This window comes from Hippopotamus amphibius, chromosome 1, assembly GCF_030028045.1.
Source record: "Hippopotamus amphibius kiboko isolate mHipAmp2 chromosome 1, mHipAmp2.hap2, whole genome shotgun sequence".
Classification (NCBI taxonomy): domain Eukaryota; kingdom Metazoa; phylum Chordata; class Mammalia; order Artiodactyla; family Hippopotamidae; genus Hippopotamus; species Hippopotamus amphibius.
Window position 1 is genome coordinate 30,073,598 of NC_080186.1, and position 15,760 is coordinate 30,089,357.

Consider the following 15,760-nt stretch of genomic DNA (forward strand, 5'->3'; position numbering starts at 1 on the left):
TTCTCTCCTCGTGCTCTTCCCAGATGTCCTCGCCAGGGAATTTATAAAAGGAATGCAAAGGGGGTGGGGGGCACCTAACGGGGCCTCAGAGGAGCACCAGGAGCCCCCCCTTACCCTGAATGGTCAGCCCAAGGGTAGGGGAAGCAGAAATCAGCTCCTGAGTCCAGGCCCCTCGAAGTCCAGCCCGAGGCTCAGCAGCACCTCTGGCCTTCCTAGGCCTCGGGACCAGTGTCCAGACAGGACCCAGCTGGAGCACGGGGAGCTGAGGAGCTGCGGGCCATCAGGATGGGCGGCCAGGCAGCGTGGTCACTGCTAGGTCTAACAGTAGCCCACACATCAGGGACCTGCGTTGCCTGCTGGCCGATGGTCTGCGGGAAAGCGGGGCGCCCTTTGGAGTAGGCCCCAGACCCCAGTGGGTGTGGAAGACAGAAGGGTGTGAATCGGGCAATTTAAAGCTACATCTTCCTCCATGCCCCTGCCCACCTTGGTCTCTGAGACCCTGCATTTCCTCCCACTGTTATCTCAGGGGTCCTCCCCCAGGTTTTGAACCTTTTTTCCAGGGGAAACTGATTCCCAAGGTGTTCGGATTGGCGGAAATGGGGGGAGTAGGCAGGGAAATGGGGGAAACGGGCTCCGCACAAGCTCCGGGCGCTCACTTCTGTACGGGTGGAGCGCCGCTGGCCGGGGTCCTGGGCAGGGCTGGGGGCTGGAGCCCCCTGGGGTCCTGGCCTGGAAGAGTAGGGCCGCTCACACCTGCACCCCCCGGCCCTGAAGCTGGAGCACCCGGGCCCGCAGGGCACCGATCCCGCTGAGGAGGTCCTCCCGGTGTTCCGCCGATGAGATGCCCAGGCTCACCAGGTCCCTGCAAAGAAGAAGGGCGCGTCAGACCCAGCAGGCTCGTCCCCACCTTCTGCTCTCCCACCTCACCCCAGCCCCCGCCAGGGAAGGGCCTGGAATCAGGCCAGGCTGGGCCTCCCCCCGGGCTCCTGAGACTCACTGGGCAGTCATGGCAGCCACAGCCTCCAGGCTCCCAAAGCCGGCGGCAGCAAAGCTGTCCTTGTAGCGGCCCAGGTCCAGGGCCTCCAGCCAGGCGCCCACGGAGCCAAAGGAGGGGAAGGTGGAGAAGGCACGGTCCGCCAGGGGCGTGGGAGGCCTGGGGAGCAGAGGAGCAGCGGTCAGCCGACAGCGGGGACTGGGGCCCAGACCCGGTCACTCTCCAGAGGAGAGGCTGCCTGAGGACGGACAGGAGAAGGCAAAGATGACCGAGCCCAGGGCAGGCCTGGCTCACACAGGGTTCCAGGCACTCTCAGGGCAGGCGAGGGTTCACGGCGCTCCGGCAGGCGGAGGGTGGGCTGCACAGGAGCCAGGTAAGGGCACTGGGAGTATCTGGGACAGTCTTGGGTAGGATAGACCCAGGGGAGTTTGGGAGGTGGCTCGTACTGGGGACAACTAATACTAATTCCCCTATTTTATTTATTGGAACTACAGATATGTTAGGACCATTACCACAGTAATTTATGTGGTCACTACTGGGATACGCGGGGCAAACCCCAGGGCAAGCAGAAGTGCCTAAGATGAAAAGTTACACCTGCCTAAGGCAGGTGGGAGTATTAGATCTATCTGGGGCACCTGAGTGGGCAGTCGTACCTGGAAAGGTGGGGTAGGACAGGTGGGGCAGCTGTACTTGTACGCAGCCGGGGGGGGGGGGGGGGCATTTGTAGACAGGTGCAAGTTCAGCTGTATCTGGTATGGCTGGGGATAGATGGGGATGTACCTGGCACAGGTGGTGTCAGTACACTTCGGGGGTTCTGGGTCCTGCATCATCTTGCTCAGGAGGCTGTGGATCTGGGAGAACCTGGGCCGCTCACCTGGGTCCTTCTGCCAGCAGTCAAGCATGAGTCGGTGCAGGGGGGAGGGGCAGTTCCTGGGGGGCGGCAGCCGGAAGCCGTCCTCCACGGCTTTGATCACCTAGGATGGCGGGAGTGGCGGGCAGACAGGAGGCTTTAGGTCTCCCAATACCCACACTCACCCCATCCCAAGGAAGGCTCAAGCGGTGGCCAGGCAGGACGGGAAACAAGTACACAGGGAAGAGAGGGGCCTGGGGCTAAGAGGCCAGGGGTTATTGGGCAGAGGCCAGGGAGCTGAGGCCGGAGGTCAGAGGGCAACAGGATCAGAAGGCAACGAGCTGGAGCCACAGGTGTCACTCACGTCTTGGCCAGACATGTCCCAGTAGGGCCGCTCCCCAAAGGCCATCACCTCCCACATGACAACACCGAAGCTCCACACGTCACTGGCGGAGCTGAAGTGGCCAAACTGAAGCGTCTCAGGGGCGGCCCACAGTGCCGGGCTCCGGCCACTCTGCGGGTGGGCAGGCAGGCAGGTCAGGGGCAGGAGGGGACCAGGTCACAGCCAGGGTCCCCCACCCGCAGAGCCGCAGAGCCAGCCCGACCTGCCGTCCCCCCCAGCTGCGCATCTCGGGAAGGCCCACAGGTGGACCGCAGGCGAGGCCCACACTGGCACGGACGACGGGACGGAGGGGCAGGAGTGACCTTGACACAGCAGGAAGGGGCACGTGGGGAGACGGGGCCTCCAGGGCAGTCTGCCGAGGGGAGGGCGCCTCACCATGGTGGTGTAGACAGCCTCTGCTCGGTCCCGGGGTCCCCGCCCAAAGCCGGAGATCTTGCAGATGAAGTCGCTGCTGACCAGCACCCGGCGGGCCGCCAGGCCCCGGTGGACGTAGCCCATTTCCGACAGATACTTCATGGCCGACGCCAGGCCGGGCAGCAGCCCCATCAGCTGCACAGCCACCAGCTGGCCCTCGTGCCGCTGTCGGAGAGGAGGAGACCGAGGCTGGGCTGCACTCCCGCTTCCCTTATCGCTGTGTGACCCCGGGAAGTCACCTGGCCCTCTCAGGGCTTCAGTCTGCCACGTGACCGTCCAGGTCAGCCTGGCCAGTGGGCATCTTTATAGGGAATGAGGCCAACCCCAAGACCTACCAAAGGGAAACGTGAGGGACCAAGAATACCATGGTCATCCGTACCCCCCCGGGGCCCAGGCCACTCACCCTGAGGAAGCCGTCCAGGGCCCCGTGGCTCATGTACTCGGTGACAATCATCAAGGTGCTTCCTGTGCCCAGGGGTGGGGAGCACACGCTCAGGGGCCTGCTGCCCTCGTGAGCACATGTGCTCCCCCTACCTGGGCCCCAGGCCAGGCCAAGAGGGCCAGAACCAAGGCCAAGCTCCCTGAGTCTCACCACCCTCCTGCCCAGCCTAGGACCCTCTGTGCTGAAGAACAAAAGAGCTGGCGTCTGGGGGGGACGAAGGCCCAGGTGAGCATCCACAGCACGTTAGCTAAGCAAGATCACTGAAGGTCCAGGCGGCCCGCCCCACAGAGTGTTACCACACGCCCAAAGGTCCCGTAGGGGCTGAGAGGCCACCCCGAGTCAGTGAAGGAGAGCTGAGGCTGGCAGCGTCGGGGCTCCCTCTCGTGGCTGAGCAGAGGGCCTAGGGGCACGGCCGGCGCACCCCCACCGCCCACCCCATCAGCTGCCGCCCACACTGGTGGCGCACGGGCCCTACCTCGGGTGACGACACCCTCCAGCCGCACCACGTGGCTGTGGTCGAACTGGCCCAGGGTGAGGGCCTCGGCCAGGAAGCTGAGCCTCTGCGAGTCGGAGCAGCCCTCCCTCAGGGTGTGCACAGCCACCGGGAGCTCCTGGCGGCCCGGGAGCTGCAGGCAGCCGCAGCACAGCTCCCCAAACCGCCCTGGGGGGAAACAGCATATCAGACACCCCCCTGGAGGCCATCCCCTCGGCCAACCGGGTCAGGGAGAGCCGAGGAGAGAGCAGCTTCTGGATCACGGGTCGTTTCTGGCCTGGGACTAGGGTCTCCTGAGTTCAAATGCTGGTAAACTGAGTACCAGCCATGTGCTGTGGGCTTCTGCTCTTTTCCTCTTTTGGACTCAATTTTCTTCTCTGTGAAATGGGGAGTCCTCCCTGCCTGCCTCGGCAGGAAATTCCAAAGCCTCAAAGAGAGGACGCTGCACATGCCAGCGCATCCGAGGCCCAGGGTGACCCAGGAGGGGTAACGATGACATCTATTCTGCCACGCTGCCCCTTTCTGGCCTCTGCCCAGTGAGTCTACTCAGTGCCAGGGAAGAGCGTCAGGCTCCTGGTGAAAGCACTGCCTTCTCAGCACAGGGGCTGAGGGTTTACAGACAGGATGAAAGGAAGCCAGGGGACTGACCATTAGAAAGCACACACCCACTGTGAGCCCGGCTCTGGGCTGAGCGCTGAAAGCCCCCACATCAGCTCTGAGGCAGATATCACGCCCATTTAACAGATGAGAAACTGAGGCTCAGAGCAGAAGAGGGACATACCCCTGGTAGCACAGCTGGTCAGTGGTAGAGCCAGGACTAGAACTTAGATATGCCGGGTCCCCAAACTTGCAAAAGCCCCTCCCCATCATCTCTTGAAGGCCTAGGACCAAACTTCTGCCAGTGGCAGTCTGCAGAGCCAGCTCTGAAAGGACCTGAATGGAGAGAATTCTGACCTTTGGGATAGGCAAAGGGTAGGCAGGCAGGGTCACAGATTCCTCTGCCACCTCCTTCCCTGGACCCCAGTGGTCAGAGGTCCAGCTTGACGTGGAGGGGGCGCTTCCTAGACAGGGTAGGAAGTGGGTAGAGGCGGGGCCTCCAGGAATGGGGGCGGGACTTGGGGCGGGGCGGGGCTTACAGGATAGAGGCAGGGTGGAGTGGAGGAGGGGATTCTAGAGAGGGCGGGGAGCAGGCAGACGCGGGCTAACGGGATAGAAGCAGGGTGAGGCGGAGGCGGGGCTTCCCGACGGACAAGGCTTCCCGTGTGCCCAGCTTGCCTGTTCCAAGGCTCTTCTCCAGCATGACGCTTTTTGCATCCAGCTCCTTGGCAAACAGATGAACAGCCTGCAGCGGGTCCCCGCAGCTCTGGGGATCCACGAACGTGCGGCGAGTTGGGACTTTGACTGAGAACGCAGAGAAAGAGATGGGGGTGAGGAAAGGGGCTCCCACGGCTGGAGGGGTGGGGGTTATGCAACGGCAGCAAGGAAGAGGACTGAGGAGTAAGGTAGGGCGGTGCCCACCCCGCCCCGAGCCAGGCCCAGACAACTCACAGTGGAAGTACAGCTCCTCCTCCTCGTGGGCATCCCGACCTCCTTTGCCATAGCTGCAGGGCCTGGGGTGGGGTGGGGAGGGGGGGTCCACAGTCATTCTTTGAGCCGGGCTGTCCCGGCCCTTCCCATCCCATCTCATCAGCAGGGCGACACCTCTTTCTCCCTCCAAAAGGATGTCTGTGCCCCAGGGGAGGGGCCTTCTTGTCCTGCTGGTTTGAAAGCCTCTCCCCACAGCATGCATATAACCCTAGTTCGCATTCCTAGTTATTTCTACTTTGAGACACAGTGAATTCTTGTAACTCCAGAGGCAGCCAAATCCATGCCCTGACTTCAAGCCCAAGCTGCCCCCTTGCCTACAGCTGAACAAAACAGGCAGACCTTGCACCCAGGGGCAGCTTCTGGTCAAATCAAGAAAACAAACATTAAGAAGGAACCACAAGCCCACTCATGGGTCCAAGCAAAGGAGAAGGGTGGTGCGCTGTGGGAACACGTAACAGGTGGACCTGATGTGGCCGGGGCCATCAAGCATGGCTTCCTGAGACAGAGGCAGCCATGGACCACAGGACTGCATCACCATCAACAAAGCCACAGGCTGGCATGTGGGGCCCCCTGGGGCCTTGCGAGCCCAGATAAAGACGTTGGTTTTATTCTGGGAGCGGAGCAGAGCCCCTGGGGGGTTTAAGAAGGGGAGTGCTGAGGTTCAATTTGCATTTTAGAAAGAGCATCCCAGCTGCTGCTTGTCCCCGAAGGAGATGGCGGTGGCTCAGGCTATGGGGTGACCATGGACTTGGAGAAAAGTGAGAGGATTCGAGTGACATTCAGGTGACAGAGCCACAGGGCTTGGAGATGGCTGGAAGGCAGAAAGTGAGAGGGGGAAAGCTGGGACAACTCGTAGTGTTCTGGCTTGCCTGAGTGTGGGGGGTACCATTTACCGAGATGGGACGATGAAAAGTTGTCATTTAGACATCTGAGTTCACAGGCCCTCTGGTAAGAGCAGGGACAGTCAATGATCAGGGAGTTAGCTATGTGTGTGTGTGGCATTTGGAAGAGATGTCTGCTCCGGAGATGCAAGTTCTGGAGCTGGGGGCATTGTCCAGGGAGAGGAGGGAGCCTGAGAAGTGGGACGGGAAACAAGTCTGAGGACCCCCACCATTTAGAGATCGAATATAGAGAAGGAGGACACCACGGAGGAGATCATGAAAGAACTACCAGAGAAACTGGAGGGAAATAGAAAGGAAATCCAGGGCAGGGGGCAGGGGGGAAGCAATGTCATAAGAAGAAAGGAAAGAACAAGTGGAGCAGAGGAGCGAGGTCATGTGAAGACTCGAGGAGGAGGGGTTAGGGAAGACTGGAGAGAGATGACCGTGTTTCAGCACCAATGGGAAAGGGGAGGCTGTCATGCAGGATGGAGTGGTCATGACTCTGGTCACCAGCATGAGCTCTGGAATCTGACGGCACGGACCGGCTCCCTAGGTCCTCCACTCACTGTCTGTGGGACCAGGTGGCTGGGTTTTCTCTTTAACAAAATCAGGATAAAGGCAGCCCTGCCTGATCGTACTGGTGCCAAGAGCTTACTAAGCACTCAATAAATGTTAGTTATCGTGTGGGGAAGCAGTGGACATTATCGATAGTAATGGGTTCCTGGGATGGTAGGAAGGCGTGGGTTACAGTCACAGGTAGAAGGACTGATCCTGGCTGGGAGGACAGCACCTCCTCTAGAGCAAAAAAGAGAGGATGGATGCAGAGGTAGGCAGGTGTGTAGACTTGGTGGTGAGAAGTTGAGGGGTTAAGGATGCAGTTAAAGAGCAGGCACAACAGACGTGGCTGAGGGAGTGAGCTGCGAGGACGGGGAGACTGCAGGGCAAAAGCAGAACTGGAGTCATTATTTGGGGTGATGGCCGGGTCCACATCAGGAGATGGGAGAGGGCAGCTGAGGTGGGACAGAAGAGAAGGTCCGTGGAAACGAGCAAGTCAAAGAACCCAGAGGCCAAGGGGTGGGGCAGGTTGTCCAGTGGCTACTGAAGTCACCCAACACGGGAACAGGATTTCCATGAACGAGGGGAGCATCCAGGAGAGGTGGGGAGGGATGAAGGGGCAAGGTTGAGTGGCTGGAAATGTGGCAAAGAAAACGAGCTTACACTGGATGACACTCTCTAGTGAGAATCGGGTTGAGCCAGGATGGACTGGGAGGGGAAGTGGAGGTGAGGTGCCCACTGCACAGAGTGGGTACCGCAGAGACGTGGAGAGGAGGAGACGGGCGGGGGAGAGGTTACGGTCCGCAAAGCTGGGCCACCTGTGCTGGAGACGTGTGCCTCTCTGCCCATCGGCGCTAGACCAGGCTTATTCTCATTCTGGTGCTGTCTGATTTTGAGCAGGTCTTGAAATCCACCACTGGCTTACTCTGCCTGCTCTAGTGAATCTGTCTCTGAGGCACACCTGGGCAGCTGCCCCTATGCTACAGAATCTGCTCAAAGAGGCCCTCCTTGCTCACCTCTCTCCTTTCTTCCTCCTGCCTCCCAGAGCCCCTGGGAGCTCACAGCCAGGACAAGATGCTCTCAACTCCTGTCCATTCCCACTTTTCCCACAGGTCTCACATATGGACCTTTAAGCTCTGTGAGGAAGGAGATTCTACTCTCGTCCTGTCTTCCTGACTCAACTGGCCCAGGCAAAGCTGGCTCCCAGACCCTTTCCTCCTCAGTTGCTTTCAGCGCCTCATTCAAGGCCAAGTAAACCGTCCCCTCCGAGCCAAGTGAAAGCGCGCTGTCCCTCCAGCCCGCAGGCAGTTCCAGGATGCGGACGTGCGGCTCCCAGGCGTCCCATTTCTCTCCTCTGCTTCCCCCACTCCAGCCCATCACGTGCAGACTTTCCAACCCCTCCGGCCTGCTGACCCCAGCCCCAGCCTGGAACCCGCCTGGGGTGCCTCTGCACGTGGCGGAGTACGGCCCGGAGGGGAAGGGGGATACACACAGCATGAGGTTTCTGCTGCGCCCAAGGGCTGCAGTCCTCACTGGGCCAGACCCAAGCTCCACACCCCTCCTCCCATCCCCTTTCTCTGCCCACTCTGCAAGCTTCCTTCTGCTGGGGGTTGGTGGTTCCTGGCTTATTCGTTCCCCTCCCTGTTCTCCCTGCACCCACCCACATACACACACGCACACACACACACACAATTTCTGCCTTTCTTCCCTTTGCCTGTGTTCAAGGACCTCAGATCCCTTGGGGGGCAGGGGCTGGGGGCCTCTGAGCACCTCAGGAGGATCCTAATCACACCGGAGCAGCCGGAGCTTGATTCCACCCTCAGCGATGCCTTCTGACATTTAATGAGTTAAGGAGCTAAATCCCCTTCATCCCGGAGCGGCTGAGCTCGCTGCTGCGCTGGCTGCCCTGCTGGCGGCGGCCACAGGAGTGGGGGGAGGGGCCAGGACCGCACCAGCCATGCCTGCATCTACACAGCGGTGTGCTCGCCTGTGCAACTCTGCACATGTGCAAATGCAGATACAGATACACGTGCCTGTGAGCACGTTAATGTGCACAGGGACATGGCCCACCAGGGGTCAGCCAGGCTGGGACCAGCCACCTACCTCCTCCAAATGGCCAGCACGCTCATCACGGAGCCCAGGACGAGGAGGGCTGAGATGGTCACCACGGTGACGACGACGACGGTGGGGCTCTGGTCCTTGGACCCTGAGGCAGCTGGAAGGAAAACCACCAGGTTGAGAGAGGCAGAGGACCAGGCTCCCGGGTAAGCTCCAGGACAGACTCCTGTCCTTACCCCACAGCAGGATTCCCGCGGCACTTCCACACTCAGCCCGGCCTCCCAGTGGCAAGGGACCAAGGCAGCCCCACCAGCCACAGTGGCACCTGGAGCTTCCTCCTTTCCCATGGCAGGGCACTTCCACTGCAGCCCAGCTCTGGGAGAGAGGAGCAGGCATCCAGGCAGGCAGGCCTGGGCCTCTCTTTCTGCCTTTCAGATAACAATGAAGGGAGCTCTGCATGGGGGTAGCCTCTGTTCAGGCTCACCAGCCCCGATCCAGAACTGTCACCAACACTAATGATGAGTTAACGTTTAATGCACACTTACTCCGTTCAAGACTGTGCCATGTGCCTTCACTAAACGATCCAAGCCCGCAAGGTGTTACTGTCTCCATTTTATAGCTGAGGAAACTGACATTGAGAAAAGTTGTGTAATTTGCCCAAGGTCACACAGCTAACAAACGGTAAGCCTAAGAGCCGAACCAGATTCCCAAAGCCTCTGCTTTGAACTATTTCCCCAGGGGAGGGGCCAGGCTCTCAGGCCGATCCATCCATCCGACCATCCATCCAGTATGTGTCCCAAGCTGGCACTAGTTCTAGGGAGACAGCAATGGATGAGCCAGAATCCCTGCCCTGGAGGGGTGTACTGATCAACGGGGTAGACAGAAATGAAAAATCTTGACTGCAGAATGAAAAAAAAAAACAGAGACATGAGCAAAGCTGAGCAGAGGCATGATAATTTCCTCCTAGAGCCAGTGAGGAAGGCTTTGCAGAAGGGGCGTCACTGCTCTGGACCTGGAAAACTGAAAGCGTTGTTGATGACGCTTCGATGCACCTGCTGGGTCTGGAAAATGGCAAGTCATCCCATGTGGCTGGAAAACACACTGCATGGAAGCAGAGAGGCAGACGCAAAATATGATGATATGAGGCTGGAGGGCGGGAGGGGGAAGGGAACTGGGGGAGGAGACAGAACTGGAAGGGCCTTGAATGCTAGGCCAGGAGTACGAGCTTTATCCTGAGGGTAACAGGAAGCTGCGAGCAACAGAGTTCCTGTCCACGGGGAGAGGAACGAGGGGATCTGCTGGGCCAGGAGCCAGGAGCTGGGAGGGCGGGGAGGTGCTTGAGGGAGGTGAAGGTTTGAGGTAAGTGTCGAGAATGGGGGAAATGCTACGCAGCCTTAAGATTAAACTGAAATTAGAAAAGTACAACTCTTCAGGCAGCCTTGGCAAGGGACAGAGGACGACAGCCAAGCCTGGGGACTAGCGGGGTGGATGCAGCACGATGTCCGGGGAATGAAGGCCGGCAGAGCTGGGGAGTGTTTCTGCCAGGAGAATCTGTGGTCACTGGGGAGAGACGGTTATGGGGCCGGGAGAGGCTGAGAGCCTGGGAGATAAGGTCAGATCCCAAGAGCTGCTATTAAGATGTCCCAGAGCAAGTGAGGAGGAGGGACAGAAGAGGAAGGGAGAGTTAAAGGCCAACAAGGTCAGGGTCAAAGATAAGATTTCAGAGCCCATGCTTCCAGAGATGGGCAACAGGGTCCAGGGTCTGGTTGGTGGCAGAAGGCGGTGGAGTTGCCAAAGACTGTTTGAAATGAGGTGTCCATGTGGACGTGGAGACGGTGGGTGGAGACAAAAGTGGCTGTGGTCGGTGGCCTCTGAGACGGCCCTCCTGGACTCTCCACCTCCCGATGTTCACTCCCCTGGAGTGTGGGCTGAACACAGTCACTCACTTCTAATGAACAGAATACGACAAAAGTGATGAGATGCCACCTCCATGATTAGGTTACAAGAGACTGGCTTCTGTCTTGGGTGCCCTCTTGCTCTCTCTCTCTTACAGTCTCTGGCAGAATCTAGCTGCTGGGTTATGAGCAGCCCTTGGAGAAGCCCAGGAGGCATGTGCCTGCCTCCAGCAAGCAGCCAGCAAGAGCCCGAGCGGGGAGGAAGAACCCCTCCCCCTCTGCCCCCGTTAAGCCTGGAGATGACCACAGCCCCTGAGGACACCCTGACTGCAGCCTTGCGAGAGACCTAAGCCAGGTGGCACCCAGCTAAGCCTCACCATGTTCCCTGACCCACAGAAACCATGAGATAATAAATGTCTGTTGTTTTCGGCCGTTGAGTTTTGGGGTAATTTGCTACACAGCAACGGATAACTAATTCAGGGGTGCAGCATGGTCCTTCCTCGTGATCCTGACTTGGGGTCACAGCTCACTGGAAAAAGTGCTCTGCAGGTTGGGGACACTCCCCATGGCCAGGGCCACAGCAAAGGAGGCCGGGAGCTGAGCAGTGTATCTACCAACTGAAAAGCACCAAATTAATGGAAGTCATCAGCCCTCTTCAGGTACTGGCCCCCAGCTCCCACCCTCCATTACATCCACTCCAGCCAAACCCGCAAGCCTTTGTTCTCAGGGCTTCCTCTATCCAAAATGCCTTCCCTGCCCACCTCCACACACTCAGAAGATGTTCCCCAGCCTTCAAGACACAGCTCTAATCTCCTCTCGCCAGCACCTGCCTGAGGTCTGGCAGAGACAGGCGTTCGAACAAGAAGTGCTGTTTCCTTTCCCAGAACTCAAACTCCCTCAACATTTTATCTCCACCTCCCTTTGGGCTCAGAACTCTTCCTATATTGGATTAGACTCATGTAGCAGGCTGGAAAGAATTATTATCTTGACAGCTGGGGCCAGGATGCCTCTTAGGGGGAACTGTCTTTGTCCAGGAAAATACTTTGGTGAGCTGCTTGGGGTAGATAGAGGTGACATCCTGAGGGCTGGGTTAGTGGCAGGAGAACAACAAAAGAGATCACTAAATGCTCTGCACCGCATCAGGAAGGGGAACTGGGGTGGATGGGGAAAAGAGGAACCAGGGGCAGGAAGCCAAGGGAGGAGGGGGTAGCACCATACCACGCCTAAGAGCTGGAGCTGCTTTAGGATCGAGCATATCTGATGTTCAGCTTTTGTTTTGCTTTGTTTTGATAACAGCTTTATTGAGAAATTATTCTCATACCATACAATTCACCCATTGAAAGTGTGCAATTCTCCTGGTGTTTTTGTTTGTTTGTTTGTTTGTTTGGCCCTGCCATGTGGCTTGTGGGATCTTAGTTCCCTGACCACGGATTGAACCCAGGCCCCGGCAGTGAAACTGTCAAGCCCTAACCACTTCTCCTTGTGTTCTGTTCTGTTTATCGCTGCAGGTACAACTCCCATTGTGTGTCCCAATCTTCGGGGGAGGTTGGATGCTCGGATGATGGGCATCAGGGCCTGGCAGCCCAGAGGGTGAGCTAGGCCTGGCCCGTCTGCTTCACACTCTAAGGGAGGAGGCACAGGGGCCTGTGTGTGAGTCTGTATCATGGCAGAGACCAAGCAGCAGGATGAGAACAAGGATTTAGCAGTCAAGGGCAAGAAGTGACCAGGAGACAAAAACTCCTCCCAAGAAAAGAGAGGAATCCTGGATGTTTCCACAAGACATGGGAGGTCCTGAGAGGCAGGGAGACACCAGATGAGACCTGGGCTATAGTTGTTCATGGACCCCTCCCTGGTGAGTTCCTCCAGGATGGGTACCTAATCTGAGCCACTAGCCGCTGGATTCCAAATTCATTCTTTTTTTTTTTTTTTTTTTTTGCCACATCGCGTGGCATGTGGGATCTTAGTCCCCAGACCAGGGACCAGGGATTGAACCCACACCCCCTGCAGTAGAAACACGGAGTCTTAACCGCTGGACCACCAGGGAAGTCCAACCAAGTTCATTCATTAATTAGGTTGTCACTGAACTGTTCTGCAGGTTCCTTTAATTGCACAGATAACCCTCCCCCCCAACTTTCCCCCCTGCTTCAGCCACAGGCTGGGTCTCCTCTCCACTTGCACACATCACTTACCCTCCCCTGGGGTCTGCACTTCAATGCTGGGGTTGAAGCTCTGGGTCTCCCAGGAGGGCCCCAGGGAAGCTGCCCGGATTTGAAAGACGTAGCGGGTAGCCGGCTTCAGGTTGGTGACGGTGACTGCAGGCGCCCCTGTCTTCACCGTGGAGTAAGTCTGCTCACTCTGACCCTGGGGAGGGACGGAGAAATGCGACCCAGATGCAGGGCTGGCCCCACGCTCCTGGGAGAGTGTTGGGGGCCAAGCGTAGGGGGGAACGCGGGCTGCTGGAATAACTCCACTCGTCTTGGGGGTAATCCCACAGCTTTCTTCCACAGGATCCCCAGGCCATTTCTCCACCACGAGTTCCCACCCATACTCAGTGGCACTTATAGCTGAGAACAGCCCCACCTCTGAGTCAGAGAAACTTTAGAGGAGATGCTAGCCCTCTCGGGGATGCTAGGATGAAGGACATCAGGGCCTGGCAATCCAGAGGGTGAGCTGCACGTGCGCCCTCAGAGGATAGAAGAAAATGAGCCCTGACACCTGCCCGGCCCTTGTCAGCTCACACAGCTTTTCTTTCCCCTTGTCATCGGACTTTCACAATGTCCTGCAAGGCATGGATTCACAGATAAGGCATCAGGCTCAGAGAGGTAAAGAGGCTCACCCACAGCCCCCAGTGAGGGTCCACTCACTGTCAGCTGCTGGGCTAGACACTTTAGAAGCCAACTTCCTGCAGTCCTTACAACAGCAGTTGTATCTCCTTTTTTTTTTTTTTTTTTTTTTTTTTTTTGGCGCATGGGCTTAGTTGCTCCACAGCATGTGGGATCTTCCTGGAGCAGGGATCAAACCCGTGTCCTCTGCATTGGCAGGCGGATTCTTAACCACTGAGCCACCTAGGAAGCCCTGTATCTCCTTTTATAGCTGAGGCTCACGTCAAGGAAGGATTGGGGTGACACCTTCTCAATTCCTTCCAGTCCCATGCTCTGGGCTCTACATCATCCTGGCCACCCCCCCCACACACACACATCTGATAATGGCGCGTGCCGGAGACACTGCCATCATCTCATCTCCGCCCACACCTGGCCCTGCCACACTCACAGCCCCCAGAGGTGCACCTCCCCTACACCTGTAGCCTCAGTTCTACGGTCCACGGTATTCAGGAATTAGGGAAGACTCTGACCCAAGCTGGGTCAATCAGAATCTCCCTTCCAGGCATTTGCACAAACCATGGAAAGACAGTGAGGCAATGGCTGCAGGACCTATGAGATGGTCAGGCTCAGGGCAGGGAGGGGAAAAAGGGCAAGGCTGCCAGCCTCAGCAGCTGCCAGGTGCTGGGAGCAAGCCCCCTGCAGAGGAGGTGGGGCTGGTGCACAGAGACAAGTCAGGATGAGGAGCTGGTGACTGCAGCCACACTTCTGGTCATCAGGCTCCATGAGACGTTCCTGAAGCCTTTCAAACACAGCCCCTTTTGTACTGGCTCCTCTTTTCAAGGGTTTTTGTTCCCAGCAAATTCACACTCCCTCAGGGCCTGGATGCATCCACCCAGCTCAGCGCTGGGACTGTATCTATGCTCAGTTCAATGAACCCTTTCTAAGCAACTGCTGAGTGCCTAGCTCCTTCCCAGTGACCTTCGCTGTGGTCTCCTAGACATCAGGGATCCCCAGAGCTCTGTCCTGACCGCTCTCCTCACTCACGCCCCTCTCCCTCGGTCATCCCTTCTGGTCCCTTGGCTTCAGCTACCATCTCTGTGAAAGCCCCCGACTCTCTCTCTCTTTCTCTCTCAACTCACAGCGCTCCAGACTTCTCAGACTTCTCTATTCAAAAACTGTTATCTGATTCAGCAAAGAACTCGCTGGAGTCACTGAGGAGGGAGTAAAGTCCTGACACATGTGGTGCTAAGTTGAAAGCAAGGTTTTGCTTTAATGAATACAATTGGCACCAAGGTGAGAAACAGTTTAACTGTAGATTACATGTCAAAATCAAAGGCGATAAACATGCAGAAAAGAGACAGCAGATTGGGATGTAACTCCACTTGTCCAATCGTGGTTGAGCTGCAACCACGGATTGACAACAGATACAAGAGGTCAGCAAAAATCAGCAAAAAGTATCCTCTGAGAAACAACTGGCAATACGGAGTTTACAATAAGGAGCGTTGTATATTTTCTATTATTATTTGTAAATGATGGGTCACCGTGCTTCACGACAATAAAGTTATAATAATAACGCACACGTTCATGGTCCTGCAGAGCTGGCTGTTAAACATTTACCAGCACACAGCCGAGCCCCGGCATACCACCTGAGCTGGCAGTGTGCTCCCACAGTCGTGCTTTTTGGTAAAATTTGAAACAATATATCCTGCGTGCTTTTTCTTAAAAGGGTTGCAACTTGTATGTACATGATTTGGCCACACAAAATCTGGATCAGCCCCCAGAGAAGGCTTTTTGTCAACTGCAAACAGTAGGCAGAAGTGGTGAGCATGGCACTGATGACCAGTCATGAATGGAGACCTGAGGAAAGAGGGGGAGCAGTGGGGTCCATGGGGAGGAGGGGACAGGAAGAAACGCCAGCTGGGGAGGCCACTTAGGGGGCCTGTGGAGATGTTTAGAAAGAAAGTAAGAAGACTACTGTAGGGAGGTACTTGTGAAGAAAAGGAAGCCGACAGGAGAGGGGGACAGATCACAGGCGGGAATACAACCCCAGGTCCCTCCCAGACCCCCGACTCACCTTCTCGTAGTATCTGATCTCATACTCCGTGCCGTTGGCCCCGGGGGCTCCAGCAGGGATGGGCTCCCGCCACGACAGAGACACACTTTGGGGCTCCACTCGGTCCCTGCGGATCTCATCCTCTTCCCAGGGCGCTGAAAGTAAGGAATGCAAGGTTCTGGACCCAGATCTGACTGTGGGGCAGGGACAGGGCGCTGGAAAGGCGGGACAAGAGAGGAGCCAAATGGGGCGTGGCCAAAGGGGCTGTGGGCGGGGCAAGAGGTTCCTGAGGGGCGCGGCCTGAGGAATAGCG

General features: G+C 57.4%; 1 protein-coding gene across 2 annotated transcripts in view; it reads right to left on the minus strand.

Moving 5' to 3' along the window:
- Positions 1 to 747: 747 nt before the first annotated feature.
- Positions 748 to 15,760, minus strand: part of EPHA10 (EPH receptor A10) — a 39,664-nt gene continuing 24,651 nt past the window's right edge. The window contains exons 6-19 of one of the 2 annotated variants that reach the window (XM_057745303.1): positions 15,469 to 15,602; positions 12,762 to 12,933; positions 8,723 to 8,834; positions 5,145 to 5,206; positions 4,872 to 4,997; positions 3,579 to 3,764; positions 3,065 to 3,126; positions 2,623 to 2,826; positions 2,209 to 2,358; positions 1,775 to 1,968; positions 1,630 to 1,647; positions 1,441 to 1,449; positions 998 to 1,153; positions 748 to 862 (exon numbers count right to left, since the gene is read on the minus strand). In XM_057745303.1, coding sequence (XP_057601286.1) covers positions 748 to 862; positions 998 to 1,153; positions 1,441 to 1,449; positions 1,630 to 1,647; positions 1,775 to 1,968; positions 2,209 to 2,358; positions 2,623 to 2,826; positions 3,065 to 3,126; positions 3,579 to 3,764; positions 4,872 to 4,997; positions 5,145 to 5,206; positions 8,723 to 8,834; positions 12,762 to 12,933; positions 15,469 to 15,602 — 1,700 coding nt within the window. The remainder of the gene's footprint in view (positions 863 to 997; positions 1,154 to 1,440; positions 1,450 to 1,629; positions 1,648 to 1,774; positions 1,969 to 2,208; positions 2,359 to 2,622; positions 2,827 to 3,064; positions 3,127 to 3,578; positions 3,765 to 4,871; positions 4,998 to 5,144; positions 5,207 to 8,722; positions 8,835 to 12,761; positions 12,934 to 15,468; positions 15,603 to 15,760) is intronic. The other variant, XM_057745292.1, reaches the window with a different exon arrangement.